Source organism: Tenrec ecaudatus, chromosome 3 (assembly GCF_050624435.1).
Source record: "Tenrec ecaudatus isolate mTenEca1 chromosome 3, mTenEca1.hap1, whole genome shotgun sequence".
Classification (NCBI taxonomy): Eukaryota; Metazoa; Chordata; class Mammalia; order Afrosoricida; family Tenrecidae; genus Tenrec; species Tenrec ecaudatus.
Genome location: NC_134532.1, coordinates 172,106,232 through 172,125,719, shown reverse-complemented (window position 1 = coordinate 172,125,719; position 19,488 = coordinate 172,106,232). Strand labels below are relative to the sequence as shown.

General features: G+C 48.9%; 1 protein-coding gene across 6 annotated transcripts in view; it reads left to right on the top strand.

Annotated features, from left to right (window-relative positions):
• DCUN1D4 (defective in cullin neddylation 1 domain containing 4) overlaps positions 1-19,155 on the top strand; it is an 80,221-nt gene extending 61,066 nt beyond the window's left edge. For 5 of the 6 annotated variants that reach the window (XM_075544354.1, XM_075544356.1, XM_075544358.1 and 2 more), the window contains 4 exons: positions 4,469-4,577; positions 15,996-16,100; positions 18,182-18,284; positions 18,389-19,155. In XM_075544354.1, coding sequence (XP_075400469.1) covers positions 4,469-4,577; positions 15,996-16,100; positions 18,182-18,284; positions 18,389-18,444 — 373 coding nt within the window. In that variant the 3' untranslated portion in view covers positions 18,445-19,155. The remainder of the gene's footprint in view (positions 1-4,468; positions 4,578-15,995; positions 16,101-18,181; positions 18,285-18,388) is intronic. The other variant, XM_075544355.1, reaches the window with a different exon arrangement.
• The last annotated feature ends 333 nt before the right edge of the window (positions 19,156-19,488 follow it).

Sequence of the window (19,488 nt, the reverse complement as noted above, 5' to 3'; positions counted from 1 at the left end):
CTGCGTCTTACCCACCCCCTCTCAACCTGCCTCCAGACTCTTTAAGGGATGGAATGTGGCTCCCACTGGGCACGGGGGAGCGCCCCCCCCCCCAGCTCTGGCCCCTTGATGCCATCGGGAGGAGCTGGGTGCACAGTCCTGAGCGCTGTTTCATAGAGTTCTTGGGAGAAATGGGAGGAGCCGGTAGGGAACCTCCATCCTGCGAGTTCACAGCTCCATGCCAATCAGAGGACACGCCTCCCTGATGGACGGTTTATCCATGCCCGTCCCAGCACGGGGAATGAAGCCGGTAGAGGCATTGTGGTTAAACACAAACGGTGTGTGAGATTTGGAGATAACTTTGCAGAGGACTGTTGATAGACTGGAAAAGCGGCTTTGGGCTGGCTGGCAGCGGGCGAGGCCTTCCCTGCTGGTGGGCCGCACGCCACGACCCTAACGCCCCTCCGCAGACAGGCAAGAGCAACCACCGGCTCCTGTCGCTGTGTGGGAATGACATAAAGGCAGTTCCACAGGCCCCGAAGGCAGCAAGATGGAAAAGCTTGATGTAAAAATCTCTAACAGGAACTTGACTTGACTTTGCCTGGTTTTATAACCTCCGGGTAGACTTGTGTCCTCATTTCTGGGCTTCTAAATCTGTCCCAGCAGCACAGGTCAGACAGCTGACTCCACAGTTTGTGTTTGTTTTGGGAAATGATGCTGTTGCTCCCCGAGGTGTGGTCCTGCTGCTTGGTGGCTTCTGAGAGTGTCACTGGATGTGGCCCGGAGACATGCAGAGGGGAAATTGATGTTTATGATGTGGCTACTTCGTGCCATGACTTCAGTTGCTGGCTTGAACTTGCCAAGCCTGCTTCTTCACGGACCCTCTGCTATGGGAGCGCTGCAGATGTCCTGGGAGAAAGAGGAGGCTTTCTACTCCCCTAAGGTGATAGTCTCGAAACCCCCCAGGGCAGCTCTGCTCCGTCCTGTGGGGTTGCTGTGAGTCCGACTACGCAGCAATGAGAGCAGCACAAACTCTGGACTAAAGGCCACTAGATGGCAACCTGGGGCTCCTTCTGGACCTGGTGACTCAGCCTCTTTCCCTAACAGGGCTTACTCCGCAGGCTCTGGGGGGTGGGGGGGGTGAGTTCCAGTCAAAGCAGATGAAACTTGTCATCGGGGACATGAGAGAACTTTGAAGAGTTTGTGGGAAAATGGAATTTTTAAATAGTGGAATTTGTCCATAAACTTTTGAAACCAAACAGTGCCACTGAGCCAATTCCAAATCGTGGCCACCCTGCAGGACAGAGCAGAAAGGCCCCTCTGGGTTTCCAAGACCCAGTGGGTTTGCAGGACCCGAAAGCCTGATCATTCTCCCAAGGAGCAGCTGGTGGGTTTGAACCACTAACCTTGTGCTGAGCCCAATTCACAACTCATTACACTACCCCACCAGTGATGGGAACTTTTTATAGCGCGCGCCCCCACCCCCATGTATTAGCTTAAACTTTGATAATCACTGTAATCAACACGTGAAATGGAGCACTACCTCGTGCGTTTCATACCTGAATAACAGAGCAGATCGTTTTCCACACCCCGGGCAAGATTTCTTGGCGTCTCAGTCCCTAGGCTGTGGTTTGGCCAGGGTGGCTGGACTCACTCTGGACCTCCCATTTGGCCTGGCCGCTCTACCCAAGGACTCGTCGCTGCTTCATCATCGTTAGCTGTGCAGTGGTTCTCTTAATGAAGAGTTTGTGGTGCTGCTGCTGCATCTGTCAGAACAGACGTCTGCTCTTTCTCCGTGGGCAGGATTGGGCTCTCAATGCTCCCTAACCAAGAACATTTCCTGTGGCTTTGGTCTTGACCTTTCCTATCCAGGTGAGGAGAAAGGGCAGGGACCAGCTTCATAGCCTGTGCGGTGAGCTGGTTGCCCTCTTCTTTGGCTCTCTGCCCTCATCGTTATCCTTTTTATTATGCACAGACGATTAAAAAACCAGACATACGCGGAGACCCGCTCACCCATTCGTGACTCCCAGAGACTCGCTGTCTCCACCTTGTGACCAGCCTGGGCACTGGGTCTTTAGCTGGACTAGAAGGATCTCTACCCTCCTTTTTCCTAAGCCCTCTTCACAGAGCTGGGGAGAGAGCTGTTCAATGTGCAAGTCTGGCCGTTCATATTCTCTCTCTCTCTCTCTCTCTCTCTCTCTCTCTCTCTCTCTCTCTCTCTCTCTCTCTCTCTCTCTCTCTCTCTCTCTCTCCCACGCTGGGTAGCAAGGTCCCAGTCTTTCTAGGATTTGGTTTTTAAAATCACTCACTGTGGACCACAGAGGCTGGCCTTGGAAGGCACGTGCCAGCTCCCTCTTGGTGCTTTCCGGCCGGCCACGGTGGTTCTCATTTACCCTGTGCACTGGGCTGTGTTCCCTTGCCACTGGGCCTTCGCACCGCTGCTGCTTAGGTCTGGTCAGCCCTCCTCGCCCCCAGCAAGCTTGTAGTTTATGCCTCCCTTTCAGTTGGCAACTGACATGGTCCGTCCCTTGAAGAAACCTTTTCCAATTTATCTTTGTAAAGTTATCCAGCATCAGGAAGTAAAGAGCATTCTAAATTGTCCTGAACCCATAGAAATGAAACCATTAAATCATGGCTTTTAGCTGGTTTCTCATCTGGGGAGAGAGATCAAAGGAACTATATTTGTCATAAGCTACAAAACCAAGGACCGTTCACAACTTTCTGCTGCAAAGCAAGTCGGGATACTTTATTATGAACCATGGTTTAGTTTGTAGAGATGGCAAGCATTTCATTTGATGATCCCTGCAGTATGCATTAGCTCTGCTTAGTAGGAAGGGAAGCCCTTCAGTAACGGGACACAGATCCAACATGGACAAGCTTTTGTGTTGTTCATAAAATGATGGCTCTTGGGTCTTAATCTTTTTAAGTGCTAGATATCACAAACAGAAAACTAGTGTGTAAAGATGACCAATTAGTCTTTGCTTCCTTATGAGCAGTAAACCATGTGTCACCATTAAAAATAGCTCAGTATCTCCGTAGCCCCCTGGAGAAATGGCTGGTCTTAAAGCTGGGGCAGGGCAAGTACAAAGTGCACAGGGACATCTTGTTCCAGAAAGCTAGGGCCTGTTGGCAGATGGGAGCGTGTCAGAGCGTGGGCTGCTAGCGTGAAGGATCAGCTGCCCAAGTTGGGGCTGTGTGTATGTCCAAGTGGACGAAGACAGTAACAGAGGATAGATATCCCACTCAGTTGGAGACCGAAACCCATACATCCAAAATACAAAGGGGAGCTGGGCAGAATCTTGTCAGAGGGTCAGTGTCGAGACAGATGATGAGATCAGGACACTGCCTTTTTGCACCTCCCACAGCTGGGCAGTGGAGGCCAACTGGGCTGGGTATGAATGGCGAGTAAGAAGCAGCCCAGTCATAATCTCACGGCTTACTTACTTCGCCAAAGGCTGAAAGGCACTTTCAAAATGGAGAATCTGGTGAATGCTAGCTGTGAACCAAATAACCCAACGTAATATCACCAAAAGCAGGTAGACTCCAGGGCAGGCATCCTCAAACTGTGGCCCACGGGCCACATGTGGCCCGCCGAGGACATTTACCCGGCCTGCCGGGTGTTTTTGCCCTGTTTTTTTTTACTTCAAAATAAGATTATGTGCATTGTGCATAGGAATTTGTTCATAGTTGTTTTGGTTTTTTTTTAACTATAGTCCGGCCCTCCAACGGGTCTGAGGGACAGTGAACTGGCCCCCTGGTTAAAACGTTTGAGGCCCCTGCTCCAGAGGATGTAACTAACGCTGAGGTGATGGTGGCGCGGACGTCAGGTGCCATCATGTCGGTTCTCACTAGCAACCCTATTGAGAAACAAAACACTGCCCGACCAGTGCCATCGGCGAGATGGTCTGCCGAAGTCGGCCGGGGAAGAAAGCGATGGGAGACTGGATGAGAGAAGTCAGCTAGAGCAAGACATGGCCCGTGGCTGCATCGGGAGTGGAAAGACCGGACTTGAAAAGACTTTGGGGGAATTGGGACGGTTGCAGATGAGCTGCCTCTTAGGCCTGCAAGTTGGTAGCAGGCGCATTGAGAGCAGCGGGGGCATTTGATTTCCGTAGGAGAGGGCCCCTGTCCCAGGAGGCGTGGCAGTGTCTGACTGCGACTTCCAACGGTTCAGAGAAGGGACACCTCCTGGTGAGCTGCGGGCCCCGCAGACGGCACAGCATGTCTGTTGGGAACATGAGGGCCGGGTGCCTGGATGCTTACCTGCTATCTCCACTCTTCTGTACATCTGAAAATATATAGTATTATATATTTGATATCTATTTAAAAGTATATAAAATTTTTGTTCAAAGCACCGAAAACCAGGTTAGCATGGGTATGTACCAGTTTTAGAGTTTTTAGTCCCCCCTTTTACTACTGTGTCTTATATGTTACTACCCCAACGAAGAAAAAACTCAGGTTATAATTTGCCTTTATTCTGTTTTTCTAGATGTGATACAACAGAAAAACTAAGAAATACTTTGGAATACTTAAGATCATTATTAAATGAGTCTACAAACTTTAAACTTATTTACAGATATGCATTTGACTTTGCACGGGTGAGTTCTCTGGAGCCTATCCAGATGTCCCCCTCTTCCCCTCCCTCCTCCTCACTGCCTTTTGAGCTTGGTTTGTACCTGCCACAGCCAGGAAAGCGAGTCCTTTGTGCCTGGGTGCTAGTTAGAGGTTAGTCCTACATGTGCGCTTTTAAACTAACCCGATTCTGGGCAACAGTTCAGTATTGTAGCAAGAAAGCTGTAGTGGCAGACAGACTCTAGTAGCTCTTGTGATTGGCTTAAAAGTCACTTACACGTGGGCATTAAATCCTGTCCTCAGTAAATGTCTTTGTTATCCTGGGGAAGGTCTTTCCTGCTCGGGGCACACAAAGCAATGAGCCTTTGCCCATGGAGCTTCCTGGAATAAGCCGGTCCTACATATCGAGTGTTAGTCTGTGCCCTCTGGGGAAACCATCAGAATTTCAAACGTAAGCCTAGTGGCAGTTAATATGACTCAGCCGTGTTTCTCTAATCCTCATTTAGAATGTGGTCCTCCTGTGTGTCCCAGTGGGCTAGGTCCAAGTGCTTGCGAGTGGCTCTATTGGCGTGGGATGTGGACGACTGTTCCACCTGGTCGGCCATCGGCGTTGCAGTGAGCCGCACACAAGCCGCAGACCATCCGGTGGTACTTATTTCACCAACAGTGTTGCCGGTCTGCTTGCTAGCCTGCTTGTCAAGTCAGACTGAGCTTTGTCTGTGGGATGCAGTTTTTAATGATTTTTTTTTAAGTTGAGCGCGCGGCAACACATGGTTCAGCTCTTTTTACTCTTACTGCCAACCTCTTTTTTGCCCCTTTGCGGTGCGGCGGCCCCAGAGGCCTGTTGGGTGAGGCACCCTCATCTGTGGGGACATTGACCGTTCTCAGGGATGCCTGCCTTGCTGGTTGCCATCGCAACCTTTTCATAAAAAACCGAGGTGCAGAAGGTCCTACACATGCAGTGTGGTACTCCTTGGCCTAGGTGTAATGGAGGCAGAAGTGACTTGGCAGTTGCTTGTGGCGTAAGTGCATCGTTCCTTTGACTAGAGGTTGCATGGCAGCGCTTTCCCCTAAAGCCAGATGGTGCCGTCTAGGGTGCAGGACCTTGGGTTAGAAGCACTGAACCACTTGTACCAAAAGCGGCCTTACCCCCTGGTGTGGGGGTTCAGAATTCTCCCAGATCCCCCCGGCTCCCTGTTGGCTGTGCTTTTCCCTGGCTTTCTGTCCAGTCTTGCGCACTCGCGGCCCCGTCTCCTGGGTGCGTGTGCACTGGCTGCGTCCCTGCACGCCTGCCCTGCACTCTCACAGTAGCTCCTGCCCCACAGGCTTTCCCTTCTCAGCCCACTCTCACCTTCTGCCAGCCCCGGGCCCTGCGCTTTGCTCCCCATCGCCCTCGGTGCATTCCATCACTGTCAGAGGAACACAGGGCTCCGTCTGTGTACAGTACACTTGCTTCCTCTTGATGAAGGAAGAAAATGGCCTCAGAAGAATAGACACACCTGGCCATGATCATTTCTACCGTTGAGCAGGTCCAGGACTCAACCCTAAGGCTTCTGACGCCAAGGCCAGTCTGCAAGTCACTCCACCTTCCTCTTCGTGCTGCCTCCCAAGTTGGGATGAAACCAAAGTAGCTATTGTGTTCCTGAACTCACCACGGCCCTCTTTTTGGCCTTTCTGCCTGTGGTCTGGCTGGGTCCCTGCCTACAACCCTTTTCCCATGCCTGCAGCTCCCTCCAGTGCTTCCAGCCCGGGCCAGATGCCTCCTGGGATTGTCCTGTCTGGGAGGGAACTTGCGGCCTTCACGTGGATAGCGCTGATCTTTTCCTTCTTGGCGTTGGCTTTTAGGTGCAGCCCTTAATTACATTAATGGAGGGTCTCAGTAAATATTGACAAGTGAATTACTCCTTTGCCTTAATGGAGAACGTCCACCATATCTAATCATTACATATTTACCAACTAGATTCAATTCAACTAAGCTTTGATAATGTATTTTTTATTTGCATTTAGTTCAGAATATCTTCCACTAGCCTTTGCAATTTCCTTGTATTTTTACTCATTGGTTATGGTTGAACAACATGAAGAGTTTAATTAATGTCACTTAGCTGCACATCTGCACTTTTGTAAGATGTTACAGTGGAAAGTGTTTCATATATACATATATGTTTACAATAAATAAACCAACAAATTACCCATTTTGAAACGTGTGGTATTTATTTTCTGAGTATTTGCAAATTTGGCAGAAATATGTCTCTATTACTGATAACTAATTCTGTTTTCTGTCATTTCAGTCTCCTTACGTTTGTGGAGAATAATGATCTAGAATAGAGTCTGATGTGATTCTTATTTTATCTGCACTGAAAAAGAATGAATATTCTGCTCCCGTTTACTGGAGACTTCTCTAAATGTCAGTTAGGTCAAATTGCTTGACGGTGTTCTTCATTTATTTTTCTACGTCCTTAATGATTTTCTATCCACTTGTTCTCTCAATTACTGTGATTATTTTTCCCATGAAGACTTTCAGGTTTTGCTTCATGTGCTTGGAAGCTCCGATAGTGCTGGCACACATTTAGTGCTAGAATGTCCTTCTCTACCCCTGGTAACATCGTTGGCCAGGAAATAGAGCCACTGTACCTTTCCTTTAACTAAAGTCTGCATGGTATCTTTTCCCATCTTTTTGCTTATAACCTATTTGGGTCGTTACATGTAAAGTAGCTCTTTTGTTCATAGCATATAGCTGCATCTTAGAATACCTGTTGTCATTGGAGATGCTACAAATCTCTCAACAGATTGTTATCATTATTTACACAAAATTTAAGAATCTCAAGGAAATTGAAACATACCTTTTATATTTTCCTAGTTATCATTTTAAAAATTCTTTATTATTTTGCATAGAATCTATTTTCCATGTCGTCTCATGTTCTTTTGCCTAAAAAAATTCCCTGACCATTTTTGTCATGCAGATCTAGGGATAACTTCTCTATGCTTTTATTCTGCTTTTAATGTAGAAAAATATTTCTCCGGGCTGACAAGTATAGATCGACAGTTCACTCATTTAGTATTCTCGGTGATGTTTCTCCTTGCCGACTCTGTTGTGTAGCTTTTGACAGTAAGTCTAATGTCATACTTTTCTCTTGTTTTCTTTCAATACAATGTCTATTTTCAGACTGCTTTTATTCCATTTTCCAGCAAGTGGCTTGTGCTGTACCTTGACGTAATTCTATTTAACGTTTATTTTGCTTGAGGTTTGTTGAGCTTTGGTGTTTGTAGGTTCATCGTTGTTTATGGAATTGTGGGATTTCTTCGGTGACCGCTTCATCAAACACGTGCTCCAGTCCTCTCATAGCTGTTAGCCAGCTTGATGCTGCCCACAAGTCACTGGTGCCGGGTTAATTTTTTACTTCTCTTTAGGTTTTTTTCACCCCTGTTTTACTTGCCCCCATAAAGATTCACAGTCTTCCACCCCCACGAGCAGTTGCACCGTCTTGGAAGGTCACGCTGAGTTGGAATCAACTCGATGGCAGTGAGCTTTGAGGGTTTTGTGGTCAGCAACCTCTACTACGGAACTTCTCGAGATCTAACCTAAATCTGTTCCCATTTGGGTTCATTTCTAACTCGACCAAGTTTCTTCCTTTGTTACCAGTGCAGGCTTCTCTCATTTCATCCCACGTCCCCGATTCTAGGTGACTAGGGATTGCCGACTACTGGTGTTCCAGTTCACAGATGCGCACATTTACGCATAGCAAAACGTGTCTGAACACGGTTCTGTGGTCAGGGAGTGCCTGCAGACAGGCTCTCGCAGTCCTGCCTTAGTCTCATTAGGGCGCCTTCCAAATAAGAACCAGTCAAATCCGTGGCTTCTAGGGGATCTCCTGGGCCGGCCAATTCAAGACAGAGAAATCCTTTCAGATGGGTACTTGTGAGATTCCGGAGGGCGTGGTCTTGATAGTTTTCTCAAATAATACAGGATGATTTGGTGGGCTTTTTTTTAAATCGTTTTATTAGGGGCTCATACAACTCTTATCACAATCCATACATACATCAATTGTGTAAAGCACATCTGTACCTTCATTGCCCTCATCATTCTCAAAACATTTGCTCTCCACTTAAGCCCCTGGCATCAAGTCTTCATTTTTCCCCTCCCTCCCTGCTCCCCCCTCCCTTGTGAGTCCTTGATAATTTATAAACTATTTTGTCTCCCTTCACCCGCTTTTCTGTTGACCGTCCCCCAGGGAGGTGGTCACATGAAGATCTTTGTAATCGCTTCCCTCTTTCCAATCCACTCTCTGTCTACCCTCCCAGTATTGCCACTCACACAACTGGTCCTGAAGGGATCATCCGCCCTGAATTCCCTGTTTCCAGTTCCTATCTGTACCAGTGTACATCCACTGGTCTAGCCAGACATGAAAGGTGGGATTGGGATCATGATAGTGGGGGGAGGGAGGAAGCATTTAGGAACTAGAGGAAAATTGTATTTTTCATCGTTGCTACATCACACCCTGACTGGCTCGTTTCCTTTTCCGAGACCCCTCTGCAAGGGAATCTCCAGTGGCCAACAAATGGGCTTTGGGTCTCCATTCTGCACTTCCCGCTTCATTCACTATGGTAAGATTGTTTTGTGTCTGGTGATGCCTTATACCTGATCCCTTAGACACCTCATGATCGCACAGGCTGGTGTGCTTCTTCCATGCAGACTTTGTTGCTTCTGAGCTAGATGGCTGCTTGTTTGTTTATCTTCAAGCCTTTGAGACCCCAGACTATACCTTTTGATAGCTGGGCACCATCAGCTTTCTTCATCACATTTGCTTATGTACCCATTTGTCTTCAGAGATCTTACTAGGGAGGTGAGCACACAGGGATATGATTTTTTGTTCTTTGATGCCCGATACCTGATCCATTCGGTACCTCATGATCACACAAGCTGGTGTGTTCTTCCATGTGGGCTTTGTTGCTTCTGAGTTAGATGGCCACTTGTTTACCTTCAAGCCTTTAAGACCTCAGACACTATATCTTTTGATAGCTGGGCACCATCAGCTTTCTTCACCACCTTTGCTTATGCACCCGCTTTGTCTTCAGCAATCGCATTGGGAAGTTGATCATCATAGAATGCCAATTTAAAAGAAGAAAGTATTCTTGCATTTAGGGAGTACTTGAGTGGAGACCCAATGTCCTTCTGCTACCTTAATACTAGACCTATAAATATAGGCACATAGATCTATTTCCCCATCCTCATATAAGTATATTTGCATATGTACATGCCTTTATCTAGACCTCTATAAATGCCCTTTGCCTCCCAGCTCTTTCCTCTATTTCCCTTGACTTTCCTCCTGTCCCACTATCATGCTCAGTCCCCACCTGAGTTTCAGCGATTCCTCTTGGTTACATTACCCTTGATCATGCTCTACCAGGCCTCCCACACCCACCTCACCACCAATTTGGATCACTTGTTGTTCCCTTGTACTTGGGTTTCCCCCCACATCCCCTATCCCATGTCCCCCCGGAACTGTCAATCCAGTTTTCTCTTCATCCAGCCTGCGGAGATAATAACATACACAAAAACAAGACAGAGCAAAACTAAGCAACAATATACAACAAAACAACAACAACCCACTAGCAACAAAACAAAGCACAACAAGAAAGAAAAGCTTGTGGCCTTTAGGAGTGTTTTCCAGTCCAGTCTGTTGGGGTACCACACCCTGGCCCCAAAGTCCACTTTCAGCATTCCCTGGACACCTTGCCGCTCCATTCCCTTGCTGTTCCGCTGCACTCCCCCAGTGCTTTGCCTCAGTGTGATGGGATCAGGTTGAGTGCAATTCCCACAGTGTGTCTCCGGTGCTGACCCCCACAGGGCCATGGGTCAGTGAGGGGCGTCACGTCTCATAGTGGGGCTGGCCATGTGGTCCTCTCTGGACTGGCTGCTCTAATTGGGCCCATCGTCCTCAACGCCTGGTGGGCCAGGATGTGCTCCACTCTCTCCTCCTCCCCCTTTGTCTGCTCCCTTGTGCTCCGATCAGACATGTCGATCAAGAGGGCTTTTGATGAAGAAACTTGACAGAACGTGAACCCCTGCATTGGTGAAGGAAAGGGCAGTAAATCCGCGTCGAGGTGCTTGGTTCATCTCAACCCGCTTGCTCATTCTTCAAGGTAACAACGGCTGCACGAAAATTGTTGGAAACCATACTCCATCCACTATATAGCCATGGGAATGCCCTCTCAGAGCTCTGTACTTTCCTCAAGTTCAAAGAACAGCCCCAAGGCACAAGGCTTGTCCTTGGAGGATGCCCCAGTGCCTGTGTTGGCGTGGTGGAAGTCAGAAGGTGCAGAATCCCTGGTGGAAAGTTGTTAGAGAAGTGGAAACGTGGCCTGCAGAAGGATAGAGACCCGAGTGAAGGTCATGTCCAGAAACAGCTCCACATGTGGGGATTTTTGTTTCATAAAGATGTCCGTGATTATGTAGCAGTAGTTTTTCTTTTTGCTTGCCTGCACGCAACACTTTCCTCCATTTGAAGGAAGCTTTGTGGCAATTCTACACTGGGGAAGTCAGCGGTGCCACTTCTCTACCAGCGTATGATCCATTTGTGTCCCTGTTACATTTTGGCAGTTCAGTATTTCAAATTTTCATAATACCATTACACAATTTTTAATAGAATGAATTTTTTATTGTGAATTAGGTGAGGGATTTACGTTTCCGACCATCGGCTGTGCAACACAACCGTTGAAGCCATGCATCAAATCCACCGCCTCCTCCCACCCCACGCCCTCTCACTGATTCCTCTTTTCTTTCTTGTGGACCTGCGTCCTCCCACGCACCCAGGGCGACTCTGTCAACCTTGCTTCCTCTTCCCACCCTCAAACTCCATCCCTTCCTTGGGAGTCTTGGCCTTGGTGTTAAGCCTTATCACCGTGGTTGCATACAAGATTTGTTCCTTGGTGATTGACTGACTTCATTCAGCCTCCTGCTCTCCAGGCCCACCCACGTTAGGAGGTGTTTCGTGGTGTCACAGGATTTCCTGGCCTTTATGGACCGAGGTTTCTTTGTGTAGTCTTCTGCTAACAGGCATTTGGGCTGCGGGCAATTTTTGTCCTTGTGAGCAGTGTTTTTGGCCGTCCGTGTGAGTGTCTCTTTATATTTCGTGTGGCCCTTTCCGGATGGCGCCATTTTCATCTCTGACTCCTGATACTTGCATCTTTCTTGTCCTTGATCAAGTTTGCCAGTAGTTTGCCAATTTTGTCGGTTCTTTCAAAGAACCAGCGTCTGGTCTTAATAAGTTTTTGCAAAAAAATAACTTTTTGCTTTCTCTTGCTTTCCAATTCATTTATTATTATTTATCACTGAAGGTTAATCTTGCTGCTCTTGGTGCAGTTGTTGAAGATGCCACTCAGGGCGCTGCTTTGGGTTTCTCCTCGTTTTTCATGCTTGCATCGATTGCTATGAATTGTTCTCTGACAACTGCTGCTGATGCCATTGTCCGCCTGACAGCCTGAACGTGGATAAGCAGAACTTGACGCGCATTGGGAAACCAAAACTCTTTTGTGTCTCACTTTATTGTGGTGATCTGAAATCAAACCACAGTATCCGAGGTACGCCTGTGTATTTGCCTAATTTTCTCCTCTCCCACCATCAACCCCAGCCTCACTCTGCTTTTCCCACGGACCCTCCCTGTAAGTGACACAGGACACGGGCCCAGGTGAGGGCATGGTGAGAATAATATTTTTGTCTGACCCCTGTTCATTTACCCTGGAAATGGTGCCCACTTTAACTTCAATAGTCATCTTTGCTTATTGAAGTACTACACAGACTTGCTCAGTGGTTATGTATAAAGTTCATGGTCTCTTAATGTGTAATTAATTCTCTTCCTCTTTCTCAAGGAAGTGTAATAGGATACAGTGAGCTCAGGCTGCCTGGGCCACGCCCCACGCCTTCTTCACTGACTTGCCGTTTTTGAGAACACTGTTTTCTGGCAACTAAAGCTGCCTGTTTTAACAAAATTAATTATTTCAGGTGGGCTTTTCCCAAGGGGATGGCACTCTTGAGCCTTCTGACCTTTAGCTTTTTAATGTGTGGTTGCGTTTTTGTTTGTTTTCAATTTCCTGTTCAAAACACCACCTTGTTGCACTTTCAGCTGCCTCCACTGAGTCAAAAGGTTGAAGATTTGGATTCTTTGGAGCTCTGAATCTGTGTGTGTGTGCGCACCTGTGTGCGTGCGTTTTCCCTTTGGGTAGCTGTAAAAGAAAATGACTGGCTTGATTTAATCTTTGTCCAATTTTTGCAAATCTCAGTGAGTGCTAGTAGGTTAGGGGTGGGGCTGCTACAACTATAAGATCAGGAGTTCAAAGCCCCCAGCTGGTCCTTAGGAGAAAAGTGAAGCTGACTGCTCCTGTAGTTTGTAAGCCCTTAATGATATCATGCGCCAACCTCTGTCTTCATTGTCACTTACTTATGTCTGTGAATCGTGGCTGCTAACCATTTCTTGAGGCCCCACTAGACTTGAAAATCTTTGGGACTTTTCCTCTCTGGTACAAGTCTTTTACCGGTATAGTAACTTCAGGTTCCTCTTCACATGTGACTCAAACACACTGCCTGTCCACGTCGGTTAATGACCAGCTGTTTTGTTTCATGGTTGTTTCATACGTCGTCGTGCTGTCCCTTGAGGGAAAGGTGTTGACTGTTGGTGTCTTACAAGAAGACCTATCCAGGAACACACTTGTGTGAAGTTTATTATTAGGATTCGGAATCAGACCTAACGCCAGTGGCATTGCTCTTCCTGACTGTTAGGCTTGAGCTTAGGGACTGCATTTCTACTGTATGCACAATATACCTTCTGAAGACTCGGGGAGGAGCTTTTGGTTCGGCAGCTGTGTTGCTCAAAGCCTGACCTTGTTCTGTAGCTGCCAATTTTCACCTGTATTTAAGAAGGAGAATAAAGTAAGGTGGGTTCTAGTTATTTATTATTTGGGACATGTGTGCATTTTTGTATTACAGAACTTGCTAAGCCCCTATTGGGAAACAAAGTCTATTTTTCTACTATTATAAATTAAAGTTGGGTGAAATGCATAGCCATGGGCTGGGTGGGGTGAGGGGCAGGAACTTCCCCTCTTCCTTCTCCCTCGATGGGCCCCGTACAGGCTGTCTCAGGTGCTTTCCTGTGTCCGCTCTGCTGTTAGGGCCCAGGAGTCTGTTAGCCCAGCTTTGCTTCTTGGCACTCCTTGTGCAGAGTTTCCCTGACTGCCTCCTAGGAGATTCTGCTCATGTTTAAGTGGAGTCCCCTTCACCACTGGGGCCGTTGTCAGGGAACCCTCTGGGAGTGTCTGTGTTAAGACACTGTCCATGTTTCTCAGCCTCGCTGCTCTCAGAATCCTAAGTGCTGGCAGTTTTGCGGCTTTGTGTTGTGCCTCGGCCGGTTGTGAGTGCATCTAATGCCTTTCTCTCATTTGTTTCGGGGGGCGGGGGGTGGCAGATGGTGGGAGGGATTTCGAGCTGCCGCAGAGCAGGAACAGGATAGTGCTGCTCAGCTCTCTGGCCTTGTGAGTCCTGTGCCTCTCCTCCAGGCTTAGACGTTACTGCCGAGCACGTGCATTGACATCTTTCACGGTCGTCAGTTGTCAGAGGATTTTTTTGTGGCCCAGTGTCTGTCTCGTCCTCTGTACCCATGTATCTATTTAGTCACCCCAGTGTATGTCCACTGTGATGGGTCATAGGCACAGCACATTTCAAAGCAAGATCTCGGGTCTTTGGGGTTCAGTGAATGGTGACATCCAGCAAGGGGACGCTTGTCCCGAGCAGCAGTGTCGTCAGCCCAGGGCTGCAGAGGGGTTGTGCAGGTCCACGGGCGCCTCTCTTTCGCTCCGTAGGAGGCTGTTTTCTTTTGGAATGCTTCACAGTGCGCTGTGCAGTCTGCCACGCGTGGGATACAGGGGAGAGGGAAGTTAGATCCTATTGGCTTGCACAGCGCAAGCCCTGCAGAGCAACAGGCCAGGGGGCAATGTTGGGGGAAAGTGGTCATTCCCCAGAGCATCTCCGCTGGAGCTGCAGCCCTGAGCAGCGGGGTGTGCATGGCCAGGAGGGCAAGCGCAGGATGCTGCTGTCGAAGGAGGCCCCGCGTGTTTATGGAGAACCGTGAGATTTGTGGTTCCCGCTCCTGAGCCCCCACCACAGTCAGACTCTAGCTCTGTGGTGGAGACGGCGACGTGGAGCCCGCTGGCCTGGTCTGTTCTTTAATTGTCACGTTATTTGACTGGGACCAAAGGACAAACCTGTTATCCATCTGCCACACCTTCACTGATCGTGTTCGCTGTGGTTGAGTGTTGTTGGTGAGTCCCACACATTCCGGCTCGGCGTGATGACCGGAAGTTACCTGTGTGCTCCAAGAGCACATCACTGTTACTGCCCCCAGGCCACGTGTCACTGTTCAGGACTTTGTGTGGCTGCATGGCAGTGGTCATTGCTTCGTCCCTCAGCCTGTGTGTTCTTCCACCCGCTGGATGGCCCGGCACTCTGCCCACTGCACAGTAGGCTTGCAGGTTTCCGCTGTAGCGCAGAGGCCCGCCCATGGAGCTAGCGTGGGAGGGGCAGGTGACGGTACAGCCCTAGGACCCGCGCCCTTTCCTTGGAAACTGCCCACGTGGAGTTCCAGAAGGAAGTCTGTAAGGAGGACAGGAAGGAGAAGCAGGCCCCCGGTCTGCAGGCACAGTGGGAACAAGCTTCGTCTTCCCAGGCTCATCTTCTGTGTCTTCGCTCTTGGCTGGTGTCCTGGTGAAATGGGGTCTTTCACGTGCCTGCTAGTGAGGGCTGGCGGGCAGGAGGGCTCCCGCGTAACAAGAGCCAGGTAAGGAGGACCGCAGAGGTAGACACGCCACTCTCCTGCCGTGGGGGGAAGGGGCCTCCCCTCACCTGGGGAGAGAGGCCCGCCAGAGCTCCCACACACTCCTAGTCCTACGTCAGCCCAAGTAGGGAAACATTTACCGAAGAAATAAAGTGGTCGACAAGTGACTCTTTCTGAGGAAGCAGAACTTCTAAACATGGACATCGAAACCTTTCAACTCCTTTTAATTAAGAGATAGACTTTGGGGTCAACAATTACGATTTTGATAATTATTCTAAATGGTCAGTCAACCAAGCAAGCGATCAATTAGATAGTTTTCTTACTGGGAAATAACGGCAGATGCTGCTTCTACACATAACTAAGTGACTTTTGTGTTAGGCTGCGGACCTGCCTCTCATCGTGAACGTGTCTCCTCCCGAGACTGGTGGGATCTGCCGCTGTGGCTGACTACTCCCTCCCCCTCCCCTCCCCCCTCGGCCCCAGTCTCCATGCAGGGTGCTGTGGTGTGTGATAACTGAGCTGTTTACTAATTTGTTGTTGGAATTATACTAATAACGAAACTTGAATTACTGGAATTTATTATTCGGGGGCATCGGCTCACCCTTGTTTTTGTTTGTTAAACAGGAAAAGGACCAGCGCAGCCTAGACATAAACACTGCCAAGTGCATGTTGGGACTCTTATTAGGAAAAATCTGGCCCCTTTTTCCAGTTTTTCACCAATTCTTAGAGGTACCAAATTGTTATTTTATGAAATGTATATGTTTACTTGCTTAGAGCTTCCACAGTTACTTATTTAACCACATTCTACCATTTTTGCTTGCTGTGCTTTTCTGCCTGTAGGAACTCATGGTGACGTCATGGCCACCCAGCAGCCGCCCATTTTCTGAGTGTGTCTGTGTGTGTTTCATGTTGTGTCCAGTCATTCCATGTAAATGGCGTCCGAAGCAGCCTCGCTCTGTCTTCTCCAGCCTCTCCTGCCTGTCTCATCCCCTGTTGGAGTTTGCGTTAAATGCACCGCTTTTCACAACAATACTGATGTGTGTGGCTTTACACATTACACAGATTGCTGTTTTTATTAAGCATACGTTTTAAGAAACAAAACAAAAACTGCCATCTGCCTGCCTTCTTGGATTATTATAAGGAATTGTGAATTTGTAGTCTGCTCTGCAATGGACTCGGGCATAGGAACAAGGGTGCTCAGACTCTGTGGGCCGGAACTGACAACAGTCCCTTCTCATCCACTCTTTTTCCCAAGTGTCTGAGACTCAGCCTCAATTTAAACACTAGGCAAATGGCCCTGCAGCCTTCAGCTTGCCCTTTCTTCCTGTCTGCATTAGAAACAGGGAAGGGTGTTAGCACATCCCGGGGGGTGGCTTACTGTAAGAGTTTTGAGCCTGGTTTGGGATGGAATGTAATCGATGTTGGAAGGATCGCAGATGTGAGTTTGCTACCTGAGTTGTCATGTGTGACGTCCTCATTCGCCCTCGTGCCCCAACCCTGTGTCAGAAAGGCCCTTGGCTCAAAAGGAGGAAGGCTTACCAGAGGATTGCACCTTTGAGAGATCCCGAAAGAACCCCTCCCCTAACTCCGGCTTCACTCTTGAAGTACTCCTCTTGCTCTCAGCTCATGCAGTTGTTGAGGACCGCTACCAGCACTTGCTGCTTTTCACATGACTAACTGGAACTTCTCAGAAACCGCACAAAAATGGGTTGTAATTGAGGAGCTACTTATTTGTACGACTGACTGGCTGTATCCAAAAGTAAACCGTGCTTATCTCTGTGATGACCTCTGAGATCAGTCAGCCCAGTCTGATCATGAATCCAAGTGGGTTCTTGGTCTCAGAGACCTTAGCAGCACTTGAATGGGAAGCAAAGCCTTCCTTCGCAGCGGGAAGGCCTTGCCTTGTGCCAGTTTGACTTTGCAGGACTCCAGGAGTATAAGCAATGGTTACAGGGACTGGTTTAACTTTTAATGGCTTAGGAAGCTCAACCTGTGATCTGTGCTTTGTTCTCTTTCTCTCTCCTTTCCAATTGCTTACATTAGCTTGCATTTTTCTTTTAAAGGGGACCATCCCCCTTTGGTTTCTTGATTTCCGCTTGTGTTTGCATCCTGAAGCCCATTGGCTGGACTCCTCTTGGCTTTCTGTGTACCTACTTGTATTGTGTCAGTTATGTGCCTGATCTGAGCGATGAGGGTTAAGGTTCTTGGTTCCAAGTTTCGTTGTGTTTACACTTTCCTGCAGGGCTGCGTGTCTTAAAATGTCCACATGGCTTGTTTCTTCTTGAGAAGGGATAGCAAGACAGCTGCGAAGCCGTTTTAGCTGCTTCTGTGATCCAATTTGAGTTTTGAGGGATTAGATTAGACGGGTCGTTTCTTCTAAGGCCCGAGCACCAGGTTCTAAGACCACTCAGGCCACTTAGTAAGTGCTTGGGGACCGACCGGCAGTGAGCAGGGCTGATTGCACTGGGGTGGACCCTGCTGCGTGCCGGCAGGCCTTCCCGTGGATGGCCTCACTAGCAGCCTCCTTTCCTGCCTGCAGCCCACGCAGACCGCTTGAAGGGATAGAACATGCCCTTTCTGGGTGTGCTTGCCATTTTATTTTGCGTTCCCATGGAATTTTTGTGAGGACACACTGTCATCAGAGAGTTGGCCCCGCTCCCTCTCACCGTCTTCACTTGGCACCTGACTCCCCTCCAACCGGAAGAGCCAACCGCCCTTGAAAGGGACAAAGTTGCTTCCGACGGCAGTTGAAATGCTCCCGTTTGTTGATTTCAAGTGTCAGTAATTCGTGCTACTTTTCCCTCCATCAGCAATCAAAGTACAAAGTTGTTAACAAAGACCAGTGGTGCAATGTGCTAGAGTTCAGCAGAACCATTAACCTTGACCTCAGCAACTACGACGAGGACGGAGCCTGTAAGTACTGGCGCTGGCCCTCCCTCCTCCCCGGCTCCCCTGCCCCTCTCCCCGAAAGGCCGCCAGGCCTCACCATCCCGGTATCTTCTCTCTCCCCTCGTCAGGGCCAGTTTTGTTGGACGAGTTCGTGGAGTGGTACAAAGACAAGCAGATGTCGTAGGACCGGATGTGCCTCAGCGCGAGTCACTGTTCCCGCCGTTCTGTCAGCCATTAGCCATAAATTGCTGTTTGTCTCGACGCGCATGCTGCTTCCCTGGCACGGCCTTCCTCCTGCGGGGACTCTCGGGGTTCGCGACCGACGGCCGGCTCTGCTTGCTGTGTGGCATCGTTCTCTTGGAAGGCCGCTTTGTAGTTTGTATTCACACTACCGATTGGTGAATTTGCCAATGTCCTCACTGTGACTATGTGTATATTGCTGTTTAAATTTTGTACATGTGTATAAAAGAAATCGCTTCACCGAGAGATTATTTCTGCACAAGTGTATTGTACAAATAATTTTGTGGCATATTTCTAGGCACCCCCCCCTCTTTTTTCACCCCCAAACGAACCGGCTTTATCTCATTTGGTCTCCACTGTAGCACTTCGGAAAGCGAGCCGGAACGATGGTTGCCAGGAGCAAACAGGCCAGAAACGGAGCTGGTTGCTTACGTGGCCGAGTGGGGAAGGAGGAGGGAAGGAGTCACTGACTTGTCAGTAACATACGCCAACTGCCCTGCGCTTCTCCTTGGCCCAGGTAGCGCCTGGCGCAGGCTGCACCCCGGCCTTCTCCACCGTGCCTCGGCGAGGTGCCGCTCCTCTGTTTGTAACGTTACAATTAGAGCAGTTTGGTTCGAGGTACAGCAATTGAAATAAAAGTACACCTTTCTTTTCATGGGGTTTAAATTCTAAATGTGAGCATTTTTTGACTGGGCTCCCCCCAACCCCCATTTCCTTCACATTCTCGCCCTCCCAGTTGGGTCGGCTGTGGCTTTCCACGCCTCCAGGGAAACCTCCCGGTTTGCTGGCCAGGAACCCGCCGGCACCATCCTGCCTTTCCGGCTCCACGTCCCTGGGGGCGTGTTTTTAGGTATTTATTTTTCATGTTTTGAAAAGACACAAGACCCTACGTGAGAGGTTCTGCTTCAAGCCTTGGTTCTTCCCTGTGCTGTTCTCGGGCCGGCCTCCTGGCAGCATGCCCACCGTGGGCAGCGGACGTGAGACCCCC